Raw genomic sequence first — 20183 nt, forward strand, 5'->3', positions numbered from 1 at the left:
AATGGCAGAAGATATGGGGGGCCTGGAATGAGTATAGGGGTGACATCTGCATACCACCCGACACCGCCCCACTGGAGGAACGTTTGACCCCATAACCTATAACCCCAACACACGTTTAGAATTGCATAGCCATCCTGTATTTCCCCTCCCCCTATGGTCCTACACATGAGTATTGTTTTTGATTATTATTGTGGTTACTGGGCCTAGACGAATCCGGGATCGGGCTTTGCTGCACAACTGTTTAATTGCCTTGTTTCTTAGCACTAGTTCTGGTGCTTCCTTTCTTATTCTTGTTACTCTCAAAAAACAGAAAATTCCAACCTTGATATGTACTGGTAACTTGCTCCTTGTACACTGACCTTCTGGTTAACGATTTGCTGCCTAGACTCCGGCTCCGGGATGTATGGCTAAATAGCTGTGTGCACTGACTTGAACATAAAGGTTTTAAAAATTAAAAAAAAAAAAAATGTCACACATAGCAATTTGAAATCTTGGCAGCTATGGAAAAGTGGCCCTGGAAAATGTTTCAAATGTTGGCAGCTATGAGTAACTGCACTTTAAATTGAAAAGGAAAGTATCTGCACTTCTCAACACTGTTGCAAAACATTTAATGGAAGTGTATCAGGACGTCTCAATAGGAAACCGGTACTCTAATTAGTAAGTACCCGCACTTTTATAAGTCAATTTAAAGCACTGCTCATAAACTGTCTGAAAACTTCGCAGCTACGGATAATTTCGGTATGGAGCACTATCCCCAGACGACTTTTCACTCAAATTTTCAATTCCCTCGATGTTAGACTTGAACTTGGACAAAAACCAAATTCAAACGTGGCATTTCTAACGTACTGAACGCCTTGCAGTGTTGAGCAACGAAAATGGCAGCGACCGTTCCCAGTGCTGTCTGAGAAAGGGGCGGGGTTTCAATGACGTCACTTCCGATGCTTCTTTCTTGTTCTTCCGGTTGAGGTTTCGTTTTCACATTGTATGTTTTTTTCCCTATGCATAGCTTAGTACTTCCGGTTTAGAAGTGAACGGAGGAGGGATCCAAGTTGAAACTCGCTTTGTGTCTTTTTCTTTACGAGACCTGTGGACTCCTCAGCCCTTTGTGCAACCGTTTCCTATTTGCCCACCTGAGAACACCAACAAGGGCATGATACCCTTCTGGTTGAAGGTGACGCCTTGGTAGAGAATATTGCTGTTGTATACGGCCGGTACTCTACATGAGATCAGTGCACACTGAATGTGCGCTGGAGGGCTGGGCTAGTCCCTAAGCCCGCCCCATATTGTTTTAAGCAGAGAGCAGCAAGAAGAGCCCCAAGGGGCTGAGGAGATTCGGGCATGAGACGTGCTATGACCAACGACACCACGATAAGCCAGAGGAGCTAGAGTAAACATAACGAAAAGGAGAACACGGATTCTTGACAGCAGGCGTGTGTTTTTGCACTAAGGCCCGCACTAAGGTGGACTAGATCCAGAGAAAGTGCGCACTGGCACAGGAATTACTGAAGAAGAGGGCGAGGGTCTGCATCCAGAGGAATAGGTCGAGGAGGGTCGCAGATCAATGACCAAAACCAAGGCTGGCATCGACATTAGAACTAGGAGAGGCCCTACGGGGTCCTCAGGAGCTAGGGGAAGTATGAGGGTCAATGAGGAGGAGGAGGAGGATGCTGTACCTACATCCAGCTCTGGTGAGTCCAAACATAGTGTTATGCTATCAGCATTTGTACGGTGCACTTGCAGCGCTCTTTACAGTTTTTAATTTTTAACCATACTGCTCATTCTAGAGACGTTATAGGTATTATTGCCATACTTTTTTTTCCAGATTTTAATCGGTCGGTAGTGTTTGGGTGCTGTAGATAGGCTTGTCTATAGTATTGGATTTTAACCTGTGGACCCTCACTAGAACCCGGTGATCCTTACTAAATCATTATTGGAATACAGGGACCCCCTATGAGTCATTACTGGAACATTTGCCTAAGCATTTTCAATGAACAGAACCACAAAAAAACACTATATTGAAAGTATTCATCAAACAAATCCTCAAATGGTGACATATTTTAATTCACAAATATAATTAAAAAAATCTATATTTTGATTTTAATGAGAAGATTAGGGCTTTTTCTAAATTAAATTGAGGCCACTTATCATCCAGACAATGTTATGTTTAATGCACTATCACTGCCCCCACTTTCAATCTGAGCATGCAAACTTAATTTTTTGTGTCTAGTTTCGAATTCCTTAACGTTTACAGAACTTTTTTTAATTTACAATTTTATATTTTGCTAATTTAATTTATTGGCAGTGTCATGGAAAGCAAGGCTGCTTTTCACACAAGAGAAGTACTTATTTAATTACAGAACGCATATTTTACTGCTTTATATACATTTTATTAATCCGTCAACATAATGTAATTTATTTTGCAATCTTGTGCTGCCTGAATAGGCTGCGCTGACCCTATGGGTCTCCAGACCACATGTCTAGATTCCTATTTAATATTAGTTTCTGGTGGTTATTGGGCAAACTAAAATGTGCCCTGTCCGGCCTTGGTTTTTGTAACATGTATGTGTGTTGACCGAAGAACTCAACGTTTATTTAATTTCCCAAGTGTGAAGGGTTCTCCATTTACTGGCTTGACCAGACTGGCATTGCTAGCCAATTATGCAGTGGTGGCTGGTGACTTCAAAATGATGGGGCATTAAGTTAAAGAGCCCCTCATTCTAATTTGCGGGGAGAGGAGCATCATTTTGCCACTGACACACTCCATGACAGGGTAATTGTAAGGAATACATACCAAACATTTGCATACATGGTATGTCAAAAGCAAAGTTTTGTCAGAAGTCTTCATTTTACAACAAAAAAAACTACAAAGTATGCAAGAATTTGGCGTTAGTGGTGGACTCTGAATGCCCCTGATTCCTGTCACAACTGGAACACTTGAGCCCTAATCTTTGCTTCCCTTCTTGAGCAAAGTGGGTGACCCTGGGCAAATCACTTTACCTGTCTGCCAATTATCTACCAAGTAGGGGAAGCTTGAATGATGCAAGTTAAGCTCACTCTTCCACTCTCTCCACAGATAGTGTTGTATGTTATTTTACTAAATCGTTGATTTACAGGGAGTACATTTATCGCACTCCCTCTGCAGCTTCCTTGCATGATTCCCTCTAAAAGATAGGCTTAAGTTGTCGTAAAATGGAGTCACTTAGGATAAATTCGACTCTCACTGTGCGCTACACAAAATTAAATGCATCGTTTGTAGTTTACAATTAATAAGGTCATTGCTACGCCTGTGAACTAGACATCCTGGTAATCAATAACTCATGGCAGGAGTATACAAGCATGTTACTTTGCAGGTGATTAAGGAAACTATTGTGACACAACTTCCCTAAATGACAGCAGATTTAAACGTACTGCAGTGATATTGAAACTTATTTTAGTAAAAAGGAACATCATGCAGCGCTCTTTATAGATGAATGCAAAAAAACTAAAATATCTTCATATATGATAAAAATACTGTTGATGCTAAATAATGAAGCATCTTACACAAAACATGAGCAATCTAATACCAATTAAACTCATAATTAACTGTAACGTCAAAACAAAAATATAAAATCAATTCAAGAGCTAAATATCTCCTCTGAAACACCGACCGACTACCGGTATACAGTTTACCACACACGCCATTCTGGCAGACTTACAAAACACCAAACAACACCCGGGGCTCACAAGCAGGGCTCTCCTGATTTCTTGATTGTACCTACCTGTTGTTTCACCCCAGCCTGGCAATAATCTGCAATACTATGCTGTGAATGCAGCTGGTGCCAGTGTCCGTCCCAAGCAATAAACACAGCCAACACATGGAATACAGCACACCTGCTGCATGCCATGTATGCCGAAATCCGAGCTGCGCAGCCAAACTCTTTCACAGCCCAGTCGCCCAGCTCCCATTATCCAATCAGGAGGCCTAAAAGTAGCGCAAAGGTAAGGGAGTGCTCCAAATGTTGCCACCCACTAGTATCTTGAGATAGGCCAGCCCAGCCCCTTACCATTAATTTCAATAGCGCGCTGCTAAAACCACCTGGGCCAAAGAATAACACCCCATTTAAAATCAACTATTTGCCTCTTTCTCTGGCTACTCCCTTCAGACTGACATCAATCTTCTCGCATGTGCTTCAAGGGCGAACAATAGTCCTTGCCCCGACCAGCACATGCGCAGGCGGTGTCTGACCTCATCCTTTCCTTTAAAAAAAACAACCTGAATTTGTAATCAACACGAATCAGTGAGCACTCCATTTGAAGCTGCAGCAGAGCGTACATTCTCGCTTTTTTATCTCCCCTCCGATGCTAGTCCCGAAGCTAGTAGGGCAACTCCCCTTTCGGCCGTTAACACCAGTCGCCCTGCTATTATGCTGCTTCTATGCAGTCGGTTGAGGATGTCTTATGTCTAAACTGACTTAAATTGAGTGTCTGTAAAGATGTATATTGGCGTGATGAACAAGCTACATTGTATGAATTTTGTTGTGTTTTGAATAGGTGCAGGAATCGCTCTGCAACATCTAAAACTAGGAACCCTTTCCCAGTGCTTTAAATGGGATGAGAAACGTGTGGCTCTCTAAAAGTAGCATGGCCAAAGAAACAGCACCAGGAATCCTTTTTAACAGGCGTGGCCTATGTAATTAAGGGGGTGTATACTTCATCACATGATATGCCATCTGACCGTTATTTGGTTGCCTCGCTGTTAGTTTTGTTATTGTTTGCAGACCTCTCACAACAACAAACACATATACCTAAAACAAGCCAGGCCGGGGTGACGTGTCCAAGATGGTGGCAGTGTAGGGTGCACACCTTGGAACTCCACCGGTTTTTAGGCCCAGATGCAATATAGAGAGGAGGTTGGCTCCCTGATACAGCGGGAGAGACAGTGTGTCAGCGGGCGAAGGCGACCTAGGGGCTGACAGTGGTTGAGGAGTTGGGACAGACGCTGTCTCTGCGGCGGAGCGTGTTCGGCTCGAGGGACGTGACTGGCCTGGATCGGAGGCTCCCTGGAGAGTGAGGCTTGCCACGGTGGGCCTCCCTGAATTGAGGATCGGGTTCCAGCGACATGATAGAGGACCTCTGGCCCCTTCAGGCAGCCACCAGTTGCGGTGAGTGACGACGCTGGGGTGTGGGTGCAGGGTAGCGGTCCATTGATCGCTGCGGTGTGAGAGAGAGCCCCCGATCACCACCGTGTCCCCCCCCGCCAGCCTACAGATTGAACCTGGACCTGGGATGCGAGTGGGACCTACGCTGCTTCTCCCCTGCTTGCCGGAGCCACGGGGATCTGACTGCCGAGTGCTGAGCCGAGAAGCTGGAGTTCGAGAAGAGGGTGCACGTTGGCGGCCCATAGTTGTAGGCTGGCCCACCTCGCTATGAGCAATTGTAGAGTGTCACTGGGGCCTGTGACAGAGGGGGAAACGATCGCCCCGGAGGGCCTTAACCCCCCCCCCCCCCTCAGCACCCCCCTCCTAGTCCGGTGGTAACGGCAGAGCGGGTGTGCTTGATATCCTGTGGGGCTTGGGCCCTGAACCCAAAGATAATTTTAACAAGGCCCACTGAGGCCAGTGCATAGGGGTGAGTAGTGGTGGGCCTTAGTGGCTCATTGGGTCCCCCCTCCCCATTCAGCCGGAGACGCGCCTTGAGACCTCGCACCAGCTCGGTCCTCCCCCGCTCTGGGCCACAACATTGGAGGTGAGGGCCCTGAAATGCGGCCTTCTGTGGCCCCCTGATGGTGAGCCGTCCCGTCTCGCTTTTACTACGCACTAAGGCTAGGAGTTTCCCCTCCTTGCTGCGGTGGCTGTGGAGTCCGAGACCGGCTTGACCGACGTCAGACTACCTAGCGGAGCCCACAGAAGGTGGCCCATTTGGACTGTTGTCACACAGCGGGGGAAATACACCCTAGCAAGATTGTCCACCCACCACCAAATGAAGAAAGACTCCTCCGTAAGGGACGTGTTTGCCCCCATGAACACGAAGAAGGCAGATGTAGTGCGGGAAGCCAAGGCCCAAGGGGGGCACCCTGATAAGGCCAGTGGCGAGGATGGTGAGGAGCCCCAATCACCCAGGCGTTCATGAAGTGCCTGTTCGGCACTCTTCGAGAGGACTTTGCGGAGCTCAATCGTGACATCGCCTCAGACATTAAGGGAATCAGGCAAGACATTGATGCCCTCGATCAAAGGCTGGACTCGGTGGAGTGCAAGCACAATGCCCGGGAGGAAGAGTTAGAGGGCCCCCGCCAGGAGCTTTTTGAGCTCCAGGACCTGAACTCTGAATTACACTACCATATTGAAGACCTAGAGAATCGATCTTGACGTTCTAACATACGTATTAAAGTTGTGCCGGCTCAGGCCATTCCTAACGATTTAGAGGGATTTGTGACTCTGCTTTTCGAACATGTGACACCCTCCTTACTAGACTAAGAGATAGTTTTGGACCGCACGCACCGGGCCGGGTGACCAGCAACGCACCGAGCCAGCCTCAGGACATACTCGCATGCCTGCACTACTACAAGCAGTAGGAACCAATAATGGCAGCAATACAGAGACTTGAGATCTATCGAATTAGAGCGCTTCAAGGTTGGGCTGTATCATGATCTGGCCCCAACTACACTACAGCGCCCCAGAGCCTTGAAGCCGCTAACTGATCTTCTCCAAACTCAAAAGATTAGCTTCAAGTGGGGGCATCCTTTCCGACTACAGTTTATATGGAAGGAGGAGGTCTGGTTGTTCCGCATCTTAGCTGATGCATGTGCAGTACCAGAGATGCCAGACCTGCGACTGCCCCCCCCCCCCTCCCCTCCGAGGTCACAGTCCTGCGAAACCTAGGACGAGAAACGGAGACTAAGGAGCTCCGCCAGACGGGGGCCGAAAACACTGAATAAACTGACAGAAGCCAACAGCTGGGAGGAACACTCATAGCTCCTCCAACACCTGCAGCATGAGGGAGCCTTCATGCCTCGCCTGTTGATCATTGAAGGTTCAGGGGGCTGGGCCCCTGCTGCCTCGGTGCGATTGACGTCGACCTCCCGAACAAGAGCCGTTGGAGCTCATCGAAATAACCCATCTCAATTCCAACTTGCACACCCAGGTGTGACATGGACCCAACACGTTAAATGTAATGACTCCCGGGTGGGAGAAGGTAGTAGATTTATTGTTCTTGTTATGTTATTTTTGTGCTTTAATTATCTCTTCCCTTCCCTACCCCGCCACATTTTAGCCCCCTTCTGTGGGGGACTGTGGGGTGGCGGGACGCTTTAGCGAGCAGGAAACTGGGTGCGAAGGCATTACACATGGTGTCTATACTTGGCCTCAACGTTGGAGGCCTTAACTCCCAGACGAAGCGGCCTACGGTACTTTCATATCTTAAAGACTCCAAATGCGTTGTGTGCATTTTGCAAGAAACTCACCTGATCCAACAAGACTGGTGGTGGATGTGCTCCCAATGGTTTGACCGTCCATACTTCTCCTATAGTACTGCTAAGAAAGCGGGAGTTGCCATTCTGTTCACCACACACTTTGCAGGGAAGGTGGAGGGTATCCTTGTGGACATCGCGGGCGGGTGTTGGTATTACACATACAGATACAGGGCGCCAGGTACACAATGGCCCCTATTTATGCCCCCAACAACAAACAGGAACTATTGCTCAGGGATGCCCTGGGGCGACTGCTCTTTACTCCAGACAAGGAAATGGTGGTGGGGGTGACTTCAATGTCACAATGGATGGTCAACGGGACAGATCACACTCTCGGACGGGCCTGGACAGAGGCCTCACCATGGGCACCAAAAACTGGCTGGCCGAAGCGGGTCTAGTAAACATTTGGGGTCACACACACCCCATGGAAGTAGACTACATATTCTTTTCGGCGGTGCACCAAACATATACACAAGTCAACTGTTTCCTCAACGCAGCAGGGATAACTAGAGCCACAACAGCCGCAGATATAGGGGCAGCTGCTCTGTCCGACCATTCCCCCCATTAGTCTACATTTTCGCCCCTCACTGCATTCATCAACCTCCCATCGCTGGCGCCCAAATACAAAACTCCTCACATATGATAAGGTGCGTACGGCCACCCTAGGAGCACAGACCTCTTTCCTGGAACACCATGAGAAAGCCAACACAACAATTGCCACACTGTGGGAGACACTAAAGGTTGTTCTGTGGGGCAGTTTTATTGGCACCGCAACAGGCTACAACAGTGAGCGGCGAGACAAGCGGAGTCAACTAGAAAGTCAGATTAAGGAATTGGAGACCGCGCACACCAGAATGGGAACCGTGGTGGTGCGTCAACTGACTAATAAACAAAAACAGCTACGGCCCATAGATACGGGGAGGGCAGAGTACACTTTATTTCGACTGCGTCAAAAATACTATGCAGCGGGAAACAATGCTGGACACATGTTAACACACCGACTGTGGTCACAGGTGCTAGAATGACGGATACCTGAAATATGTAGGGATGACAGTTCTGCTTTCACCACAGATGTAGGCATTGCAGACTCCTTCGAGCATTCTCTAAGGCCCTCTACACTGCCTACCCTCTACAGGATGCAGAGATAGATACATATCTGTCCCAGGTGTATTCAACTGAAGTAGAGGTACCAGTGTGCCTTGCCTTAGAGAAGGACATCACAGTAAAGAAGTCCTTACTGCCATACATAAGCTGCAACCCCATAAGGCACCCGCCTCTAATGGCTACGGAGAGGAATTCTATAAAACCTTTGCTGCCCAACTAGCATCGATACTCACACGTCTATTGACACACAGGGTACACTACCAGAATTAATGCATAAGGCCACCATCACAGTAATCCTCAAGCCAGGCAAAGACCCCAAAACTGCGCATCTTATCGCCCGGTCTCATTGCTGAACGTAGACCCATAGATTTTTACTAGTGTGTTAGCGCACAGGTTGGCACCGTACATGAAAGGACTAATCGACCAGACCAGGCCGTGTTCATCCCGGAGCGTGGGTGTAGTGAAAACAGAAAGAGCTACGCCACCTCCTGGATAAAATGCTGCACTCCCAGACGACAGCACTAATATTAACAATACACGCAGAGAAAGCTTTTGATCGTGTGCACTGGCCTTATCTTTACCGGGTACCTGAACATGTGGGCCTTGGTCCCCGATTCCTGAAGTTGGGTGCAGGCATGCTATGCAGCTCCACAAGCTAATATCTGCGTAAACGGCATTACCCATTGAGCGAGGAACCAGGTAGGGCTGCCTCCTGTCCCCCTCTCCTATTCTGCTCTACATCGAGCCTTTAGCTTGTGTATAAGGGGTAATGCAAGGGTGACCGGGATTCAGATGGGAGGTAGGGAACATAAGATCATGCAATACGCAGACGACATGCTCCTGACCCTCAGGAAACCGTCGGACTCTCTGCTGGACGTCATGGCGGAGTTCTCAGAATTTGGGCAAGCATCTTGTTTTCAATCAACAGAAATTCCTGATTCTAGATCTGATGTTGCAGGAACCTGAGCGAACACACCTCTGTGAGCAGATGCCATTTCAGTGGGCAAATGGTGGAGTCCCATATGTGGGCGTACAAATATTTCCCACACTCAAAGCTAATGGAGAATATAATTTTCGGAGCTTACTTGCCATGACTCGGCCAGACCTCACTAAATAGAAGCCACAGAACTTATCGGGGTTGTGGAGGCTGGCAGCCGTCAAAATTACTTATTTTTGAAAAGCGAACAGTAGTGAGCTTATTAGTTAAGCCAAAAATCCCAAGGAAACTAGTCAATTAATTAAGTGAACATTGTGACATATAGACAAAATTAATAGAAACGAAACTAGCTGTGTGTATACAAAATAGTTTAAAAAATTTATTTAGATTATTTTCTTCATTTTTGTTGAAAGTTTCTTTTATAAATATACATATATTCAATTAAAAAATCAATGACATACATTCTATGCTTCAAAAAGATTGTGGAAACATATAAAAAGACAAGGGAAAAAAGGAACAAGTAACACAAACGACTATGTTGTGGCTGCCCAAGCCCCATAGACTATTGGTTGTATACATTTCCCCGGTCACGAGATCGATACTGTGAGTCTGGGACAAGGTACTGCTGAGACGCAACCTCTCCACTATCCCCGCAGACCCCACTGATAGGCAACCCGGACTTTCCCCGGGCATTGGGCCGCATTAGAACGCTCTGGATTTAAGGCATGGCAGGATTCTTATTGCAAAAGGGTTGGAGACCTATTTGACACATACGTGCTCATGGATTTTGCCAAACTACAGACATACTACCCACTCCTGAACCGGGAGCCCTAATCATAAATAAGCTGTCTCAACAGGAAATTGCCAAAATGTACACGTACTGCTTGTGGCCGTTCTGAGTTACCTGAATGTTGATTTTTCAGCATTAGGGGACACGTTGTGCTCTTTGTATTTCTTTATCCCATTCCCATTTTGTCATATCTGGAAAGGCGCCCTTTAAAAGGTTCACTAAAAATAACATAGCATTACCCCCTTCAGTGCCTTTACGCACCCCCAAAAGTCTCAAGTTGTTTCTTCTTTGCCTGTTTTCCTAGTCTTCCAGTTTCCACATCACTCATCCATCATAGGTTCCTGAGATGCCTTCTGAGTTTTAAAAGCAGCAACCTCCATTTCAAGGCTCTCTGTCCACACTTTCACCATTGACATCCTTTCAGATATGTCGGAGCATGTCTTACTTCTCTCCCTTATCGCACCCTGTAGTTTCTTTGATGCTTGTCGGGCCCGATGGCTGTGGCTTTGGGCTTCCTCCGGCATCTGTTTGATGAAGGAGAGAATTACAGTAAGGGAGGGCTTTACAGTGTTGCTCAACTCTGACCCTGCTGCCCTGCCTGCAATTTCTGCACGTCTTTCCATAGCCAGATCTTTGTCACTCTTTTCTCCATCTATATAAGCCAACTGCATTGCAGAGTAATCCCATCTCAGCTTTGAAATGTCTCTCCGGCCTATTTTTCCTTGTCGGTGCTTCCCTTTTTCCTCCCTCTTTTTTTAATGAAGATTTTATTTTACTTTTTCTTTGTGTTAGTAAAGGTGATGCCTCCAATAAGCTACTGGCACTTGAGTCCGAATGGACAGGATCACTTGGAGATACGTTTCCGGTAATTGACAACCCAGAATCATCAGTCAATAAAAATAATTTATCCCCCTTTATATCCGGGGAAAACATTGCTTCTTGCTTTGTTCCCCCTGATTTACCCTGCGAGAGAGACAAATATCTCCTGGGGTACAGCAATATCAATTCCCGACCACCAGTATCGACCTGACCGAAGGAAGCAAGACTACTATCTGATTGTTCTAGTCACTCTCCCAGGTAGAGCTGCTGGGGGCACCAACTCTTGCTCATCCAAGGGTGCGGCTATTATTGTGGCATTAGGCTCACCGTTCTTATTGCTTATCAGCTCGCTCTGGATTGCCGCCTAAGCTTCAGCTGAAGTAGCCTTGACAATATCTGAGGCAAGCATTGGATCTACTACTTTTATGCCTTTACTCCTGGTTGCTGAGAACAAATTAATTAAAGGCTACCCTCTTCCAGACTCGGTGAAACTAACTACCCCGGGCAAGGACTTCTTTGTGCCCGCTGCACCTTGGTCATAAAATGGAGAAAACACCTTGTCAGCCTGAGAGTCACCACAGAAGCCAGATAAGTAGGGTTCTCTGATCCAAGCTGCCCTTTCGATCTTGACTTCTATAGCTTCCATTTCATCCTGGATAGTAGCGGTTGCTTTCCTGGCTCTCCACGATTACACAGGCTTCTTCTCGCGTACCTCGTATAGCTCAGGCATTGCAGCCGACCGATGAACTATCGAGTTGGGTAACATTCCAATGTTACACAAATGTCATCTTGCTCCAGCCTTGCTGTAGCTTCGTGTGTTTTGTATGTACCCAATCTCCAAACTTAGTACATTGCCACCACTGCTTTATGTGATCAACCTGGGACATAGACAGTAGTCCAGTGCATTTTATGAGGGCACGCTTGGTGCGTCCCTTCAGGTCACAGGTAGCAGTTCCATGGGTAGACCTAGCCCAAAAACTACATCAGCATGTTTGCAGGGGCAACAAAAAGCTAGGATACCAAATTTGAATGCAGTTGAGTGTATTTGGGCAATGGTACACGCAGTATACAATGCAGGGGAAATCCCAGTCGCAACACAAGAGTGCCAACCCCTCCAGAAGAAAATATGAGACTTGATAATCGTGGGTAGCCATATGCTGATAGGCCATACAGTTTAAGCAAATCAGAGAAAACTAGTTCTCTGTTACTTGTTAGTAGATACCCGAGGTTCCAGGTGGACTGCGCTGAACGAGCAAGTCACAGACTTTCTTGCAGAATCCTTCCTTTAAAGTAGTCATAAATCGACTTAAGTGAAACACAAATACCCCAGGACAAAAAAAATAAAGATTCTTTTACTTGAGCAGTACAAACTAAGCCCACTCCAGTTAGTGCTTTACTCATTTACGTAGGAATATTCCCCATCATCAGTCGATGAAAAAGAAAGTAACGTTCATGCAGGAATGCAATTTACTATAAGTTGTGCTTCAAATGAAGTGCCCCAAAAAAATGATTACCTTATCCTCTACCGTAAGGACAGGAATGGGTTTCCTGCCCTTGGCAAGTGAAAAAATAATTCCATAAAAAGCGAAGTCATCAATAATCTAAAAGGAAATAAAACATTAGTTAGTAAAAGTATCCTCTCTCCTGCCACTATAAAAATAATTTGCTAACAAATACTTGTTGTTTTAGTGCAGAAAATAACGTCTGACATATGCACCTCCCCTAACCAATGTGTAAAGGGAAGCCAGTGAAAGCTACACTGCCTTCATTCAGTGCACACAGAAAAGCTGTAGAAATTGTGTCAAATCCACACTGAAAGGAAAAGGAGGTTAACCTCAATCAATGCATAGAATAATAGAACAGATTCCCCCTTTACCCTGCACCCCACCACCCTAGAAATTGATCCCAAACATTTCCCTCTATCAGCCAGTGAAGAAATCAACACCAGACAATTGTTTACCATGTTATGCAATCAATGCAGTAACGCTGCCAGTGCATTAAATAACCCACTGTGCCACAGCCAGTGTAGGAAAGGAATCCATGGAGACTCCTACCACTTAGCCAGGAAATATGATGTTATAGCTACTTTCTGATTAGAATTATATTTACTTATTAACAAAAATTCTTTAACAATTAAAATGATCATATTGTGATGTATAGAATTATGTTCTCGCATGGGTAAACCTAGGTCTCAACTCCATCTTGCATTTGCATGGCTACATTCATAATATTTATGTGTTTATATTTTACAATGACGCAGAACAATGTACACTGTGGTTTTGTGATGACATTGTTCTCGAATAATTTTCGAGGAAGTATTTACTTACTTTTCAAGGCTCATCCATGCTCACTGACTTTAGGCTATTCATTTACGAGTCTCATTGTTTATGTAACCAGGTTTTTACTGACACCTCCAATGACATTAGATCAGAGGGGAACTTATTAGTATTCATTTAGGGAGACAATGCTAGGATGGTTGCAATGTATGACATTTAATAATGCTGTAATGTGATTTGACAATATATTGTAATATTTGCTCATCCCATGCAGACTTCGATTTTCATTGCTTTCCATTGTAAAATGTTTTATAGAATGTACCAGACCGCTCTGATTTTGTGGGTAAACCTGATTATTTTGGGTCTCTACTATGGATGCTAGCGGTTTCTCTTTGGTTTGCTGCACATTCTGGACAAGCCTATTTTTCAGATTTGGACTATGTTGCATCTAATTTTAAATGCTAAGAACCCAATGCCAATTGATTTCTGAGTCCTATCACTAATTTATTGAGACCAACTATGTTTTTGCTTTCTGTACTGCACTTAAATATTTTAATAAACCTTGGAGGATATGATACGTGACCTCAAAACTGAGGTATTCTGCTTATCTTTGACTTCTAAGATTCTCGCTGCCATTTAAGGTATATGCAAAGATAGTGGGGGCCCAACTGACTGAAGCTCTTCCCCAACTGATACACCCAGATCAATGGAGATTCATGCTGAATAGAAGCACTGGCCACTGCATCTGTAGAGGGCAGCTGGTCTGCCCCAAGTACATCCTATTGCCAGTCCCACAGCGTTACTACTAATAGATTTTAAGAAAGCATTTGATACAGTTGCATGGTTTTCTTGCAGCAGTTCTGTGAGGTGTAGGCTTTGGGCCTTACTTTCACAAATTAATAGACCTCTTATAAGCCGCATCTACTGTCCAAGTTCGGGTGAACGAAATGCGATCTCCATCTTTCCCCATTCGCAGAGGCACCCAGCACGGCTGTCCACTTTCTCCGCTCATATTTGCCTTAACGACTGAAACCCTGGCATGGCTGATTAGATGTGACGCTCGGGTGAGAGGGTGGGCCTGGGGGAATGGACCGGAACAATGCATTGCACTTTATGTAGACGATTTGCTATTTATGGCAGATCCGCGGTCTTCGGGCTCTGGGTACCGAAAGAATCTTCGGTAATACAGGGAGGTGTTGGGTTGCTGGTCAACACAGGCAAGTCCGTGCTGGTTCTCATTGGGGCAGATGCGTAGGAACATTCATGGTGTCAGGAGATTCCGATACACCGCCTCTCGTTTAAACACCTGGACATCTTTATCTTCCAGAGTTGGTGTGGAGCCTAAACGTCGGGCACCTTGTGGATGGGCTGAAGAGGGATCCCGGGTGCTGGGAGTGCTTGCCTTTGAACACTGTGGGGAGGGTGGCATTAGCAAAATGATGAACATTCCACATTTTCTGTTTGTCCTCGCCAACTTTCCCCACCCGACCCCCAAGAGGTGGTTCCAGACAATAACTGTGAAGATTGTAGCCTTTTTATAGGCCGGGGTCACCATCGGGGATCTTTGATAATGGCAGGCAATCTCCCTATGACATAGAACCGGGAATGGCAGACGTCTAAAACAATTATCGAGCCACACAGATTGCGATTATAAATGAGTGGCTCAGTCGTGGTTGGGCTGACTCTACGTATCGCATGGAATTATACTTGCTGGGATTGGATGGCTTCCTGGGTTTTCTATATGGGAACAAGATCCGCCGCTCCCACCCCGATTGCACCGAGTGACTCTGCTCTGATGGAGAGCTGCCCTTCACCTCATTAAATGGGATCGTGGGCTTAATGGGATGACCCACATTATGGCAGGGGATCAGGCTACAACATGTGACCGGTTTACTGAGTTTACCCAGTGGGATAAGATAGGGATCACACATCTGGAAGATATTTGGTGGGGAAACACCCTGCTGTCCTATCCATGCACACAGCAACATTACCGACTCGTCACCACACAGTTCTATCACTACCACAACACATTCCCACACATACCTAACTTCACCTCACTTCAGGCCAAGATTTTACATCTATTGTTCCCTAACACCTAATGCCCCTGACCATTTTGTGATTTTTGGAGGAGAACGAATGAGACACTACAACTAGTCGGTTTGGGGATTTTGGGTAAAAGGTAATAGGTTGGTACAGGTCAGGGACTCCAAAGCCGCCTTTTTTGTAGTCCAATGTAAGTGTATTCCAGCTTATCCGGTGTTGTTCGCCGCCGTAGACCAGTTTCAGCAATTGTAAGAGTAGATTTTTTTTTTATTGACTGGGAAGCCTCATGGGTATATTACTAAAAAGGTACAGAAAGCATGGGAGTGCTATCATTTTAATGAGAGCAATTCTGTCTGCCAGTGAGAGCGGCAGCCCGATCCACCTTGTTCAAACAGGATTGTAAGGGCAAGATTCGATTTCTGTACTCTTTGCGGAAAAATTCCAATCACACATTAATTCGCTTTGTAGGTTGTTTATAGTGGTGTTGTCACTCTATCCATGATAGTGAGTGAACCGAACAGCCAACACGTGTTTCGCCCCTTTACACGGCCATCCGGACTGGGGTTTCTTCAGGGATTGTTAGTAAATGTACTGTATAGATCAGGATAAACTTGTTCGATTATAATCTTAGGATTCTCTAATATTCAGGCATAATGCCGCTCTCGAAAGTGTCCATCCTCGAGAGCCGCCCCCTGATATACCATAATATGCCTGCATTTGTGCTGATACAAGTCCCTCTGATTTTGGCTTTAAAAGCCTCCCAGAGAGTGGATGTCTGGTCAAGCAGCGCCTCAGCTCTAAATCTCCAAGTAAACTGACAGGGGATCATAGTCTGGATATGTAGTGTGAGCTTGACCAGATTGTGGTCTGACAGAGTTCTGGGTAGTCTAGCTATGTTAGACACTCACGTATTGGCCCCTTCACTGAGGAGCCAGTGGTCTAGCCTCAACCAACTTCCATGGCCAGTGGACATGCATGTCCCTTCTAATGTGTCAACATTTTGCTTTCTCCACGTGTCCACAAGCCTGAGTTCCTCCATTCCCGCTATAATGATATTAGCAGCCCTAGGCTAGCCTCTTTGCTGGCTCGATTTATCTTTGGAGTGATCTAAATGTGTATTGAAGTCTCCACCCCATATTATTTTTGATTCTGGCCACTCTCGCAGTACTCTCAGCAGCTCCTCATAGAATTTTGTTTGTCTGTGTTGGGCCCACAGGTGTTCACTATGGTGATGTGCATCCCATGAGGTTTGCCATGGACAATGGCATACCTTCCGTTGCCATCTATGGCTGAGTTGAGCACCGTGAAGGGAGTGCCTTTCTTGACTAGTATAGCCACCCCTGTTGCGTAGGATGAGTACGAAGAAAACATTCGATACCCCGCCCAGTCCGTACCCATCCTAATCTCATTGTGTTTAGTAAGATGTATCTCCTGGAGGAGAGCTACCTTGATGCAGTGTCTGTCGAGTTGTGCTAAAACTTGTCTTATTTTCTTGGGACAATACAGCCCGTGCACATTCCACGTCACACATGCAATGGAAGCACTATCTGTCTCTGTAACCCCAGCCATCTAACATATCCTAGACATATGGACCATCCATATGCGGCCAAATACCAAATAAAGAGATGCCAAGATGGCAGCAAGCCATATAGAACAGTCATACAAAACATGAAAAGGGAACTCCCCACCCCCTACCCCATCCCACCCACAACAGCATCCTAAATGTGTTGAGGACAGTGTATAACTGAGCCCACCCCCAGCCCTCAGGAAACCCGCTTAAGAGAAAAAGAAAAGCGGGGATCACCCACTGGAGGGGCATTAGGAGCCCCAACAGCCTCCATCGTTGAGGTGGCCAGGCGGTACGGGTTACAGTCCGCACCAGTTACCCCGTATAAGTCTGCATCATATTCTCGTTCTTTGTGTAGGCTCAAAGGGACAGTCTGTCTTCATTCTTGATCCGAGTCTATCAATTCCTGCGAACGTTTGGTGAATGGTTTTTTCAGATTTTTTGCTGTCCTTCTTAGTCAATCCGCAGTCTTGCTGGGTATAACATGGCATATGTGATGTTCGCTTTTGTATATTCTCTCCTTGCAGTTTGCACCGCAGCTGTAAAGCCTGGTAGAAGGACACCTGGAAACCCCAGTAGTTTATATCCGCTTTCTCGCGGGCCTGACGGAGGATTGTCTCTCAATCACGGTGATTTAAAAGCTTGGCAATTGTCGCCTTGGGGGGCACACCACGAGGCGGCCTCGTGCCAAAGATCTGTGGGCACGCTCGACTACAAACAATGCTGAGAAGCTTTCTTGGCTGAACAGTTCGATAAGCATCTGTTCTACATATTCCTCCATCTTTCCAGTATCGGTGGACTCCGGAATACGATTATGCAAATGTTGCTACAACGAGAACGCGCCGCTAAAATTCATTTTTGACCTGAATGATGGAGAGGAGATGCTTGCACCATCTTCTACATTCGAAATCTTCTGCTCCGCCTCTGTGATTTTGGAGGTTTGTCTATCCAGCTTGGCCGCCATGGAATCCATCCGTTGGTTCAAGGTGTCATTTTACTGTCTATGGACATAAGGCTCTGCTGCATGGCCTGAAGCGTCGCTGCAAGTTGAGTCTAGCACGGCTAGGGACTGTTCCTTGTCGCCCTGATCATTTTGCGCATTTTTTTTTGCAATTTCTTTCGCTTCAAATGTAAGACGAGGCTGTCCCTTGTCCGGGTTGCCCATTTTTAGGTCTCGCCTACACAGCACGCATGTGCTGCATAGGAGAAGACCTTAAAGAATAGATTTGCTTTTTCTGCCAAAAACTTGCACGCTTTGCATTGCTGTTTGGCGAGTCTCTTGCGGGAGCAAGTTTTGAAATGATCTGTTTGTAATTAACTTTCAAACAGATGGTGCCCCTGCTCGCTCCTGCAAGGGAAACGCTGTGTGTGCTCTCGGCCACACTCCCCCCACCCCTCCCACTTGTTAACCCGCGAGCTACACCAAGAGAGTTTCCCCCCCCCCAATTTGTTCTATATTGTTCCAATGCTGTCATATCATTTCCACTTGCGCTTGAAATTTTGGTGCTCAAAATAAACCTTCTGCCCTGAATCTCTAGTGTCATAATTAAAAGATCAATAGAGAAGAGAAGGAACTCCCAGTGAGGCGAGGGGGAGGGCTAGGTTTGGCTTCTCTCCCTCAAAGCCCCGCGAGTAGGGCTAAAACGTTCCTGGAGAGGGGCGGGAAATCAGACGACTTTACAAAATTTCGTCTTTTTTTCTGCTGAATCGAACATTTTGCCACCACCCTTCCTGCTCGCTCAGAAGCTATTGCACTCCTGTCCTCTTCCTGGAGCTAATGAGGCTTTACTCCATGGCTTGCGCGTGGCCATGAAACCATCTCTAGATACCTTTAAAGTCACAAATCATTATAGAACAGGATGCTATGCATGTGTACGGCTTGCGGTTATGAGCGCTCCACTTGCAGGATGCTACACCTGCGCGTTTGCCGGACTTGTTTTTTTATGCACTCATTCTTTTTATATGCACTCATTCGAATGTTTGTAAAATATCTCCACAGTGATCTGATAAAGGAACATGTGTAGGAGCGCCTTAAATCAAGATGGGGGTTTCATCCTTCCAAGTTGGATTGAATAGCTGTACACGTGCAAAACAATTCAGCATTTGGAGCTCCTTCGTCCTCATGCCTCGCTCTGCTTAAACCCCTCGCCCTTGTTAGCCCCTTCCACTCTTTCAAACGTACTCCTCTAACTTCTTCTAAATACCCATTTTTCATGTAAGTTCATTGCGAAAGCATATCTTTCCATGTCTGCCAATCTCTTTTCAAGCCTCTTGTTCCTTGATGTGTTTTCCGGATTCTTAAGCACTGGAAAATGACACTGAGAGAGACCCTAAAATCTGTAAATTGAATTCATGAAAGCCAGTTTGCTATTACAGAGAGCTGATATCCTAAAAGAAAAGAGTGAACAGACTGGCGAGTTGGTGGCATGGTTAATGAAGTAGGAATGTCCAATACATTAATGTTGAAAGAAGCAGTCATGATGCCTAGAGATGTCAGACTATTACACTCAGCTCAGTAGCCTGTTTGAGCAGCAGTTGGATGATCTATTTGGTGAGGATGGTACCATGTACTTAATAAGGAACATTCTGAAGAATTTGCTAAGAAATTGTCACTGATAAGACAGAAGATACTTGCTTTTTTCAGGCACATGAGATTAGGGACAACAGGAACCAATGAAATAGATGGGCATTTTTCGAACCCATATCCTAGATACAGCATGTCTCGAAGAGACCGCACTAGCGCTAGCGTTGCCTAGTCAAGACCTCAAACCAAAATGGTATCAGTTCTTCATTTTCTGAAAGGGCTGCTCAAGTATCTCATCTGAATACTGAATGATATTATCCATTACTGCAGATATTCTAGGTTCATTATATTACGGCTGTCATCCTGATTCATGTCTACCTATATAAAACAATTCCGCCATTAGTTCTAAACATTCATTAATCATCCTGTTCTCACACTCAGTCCACCAATTCACTTGTGGATAGTACAATGTAGTCTTCTGGTGCTTCACCATAATTTCCTCAAGAATGCTCCTTTATCCATTGAACTTACAGCAGGGATTCCCTTCTTCATTAACATCTTTCAGTAGAAATTCACTAATACTCTAGTGGTAAACATCGCTCATACCACCACCCATCCCAAACGGTAATCTACCAGGTAGAAATATATATGCTTTCCCCCTTCTGGCAACGAACTATCC

The 20183-nt window shown here is 45.9% G+C and overlaps 1 protein-coding gene across 1 annotated transcript in view; it reads left to right on the forward strand.

The window, feature by feature from the left end:
• The first annotated feature begins 1012 nt into the window (after positions 1–1012).
• Positions 1013–20183, forward strand: part of TASOR2 (transcription activation suppressor family member 2) — a 911282-nt gene continuing 892111 nt past the window's right edge. Inside the window, exon 1 of the mRNA XM_086918936.1 lies at positions 1013–1688. Within this exon, the coding sequence (XP_086775062.1) occupies positions 1562–1688 (127 nt within the window). The 5' untranslated portion in view covers positions 1013–1561. The remainder of the gene's footprint in view (positions 1689–20183) is intronic.

The sequence above is a fragment of the Lissotriton vulgaris genome, chromosome 1_1 (genome assembly GCF_964263255.1).
Source record: "Lissotriton vulgaris chromosome 1_1, aLisVul1.2, whole genome shotgun sequence".
In the NCBI taxonomy this organism is placed as follows: domain Eukaryota; kingdom Metazoa; phylum Chordata; class Amphibia; order Caudata; family Salamandridae; genus Lissotriton; species Lissotriton vulgaris.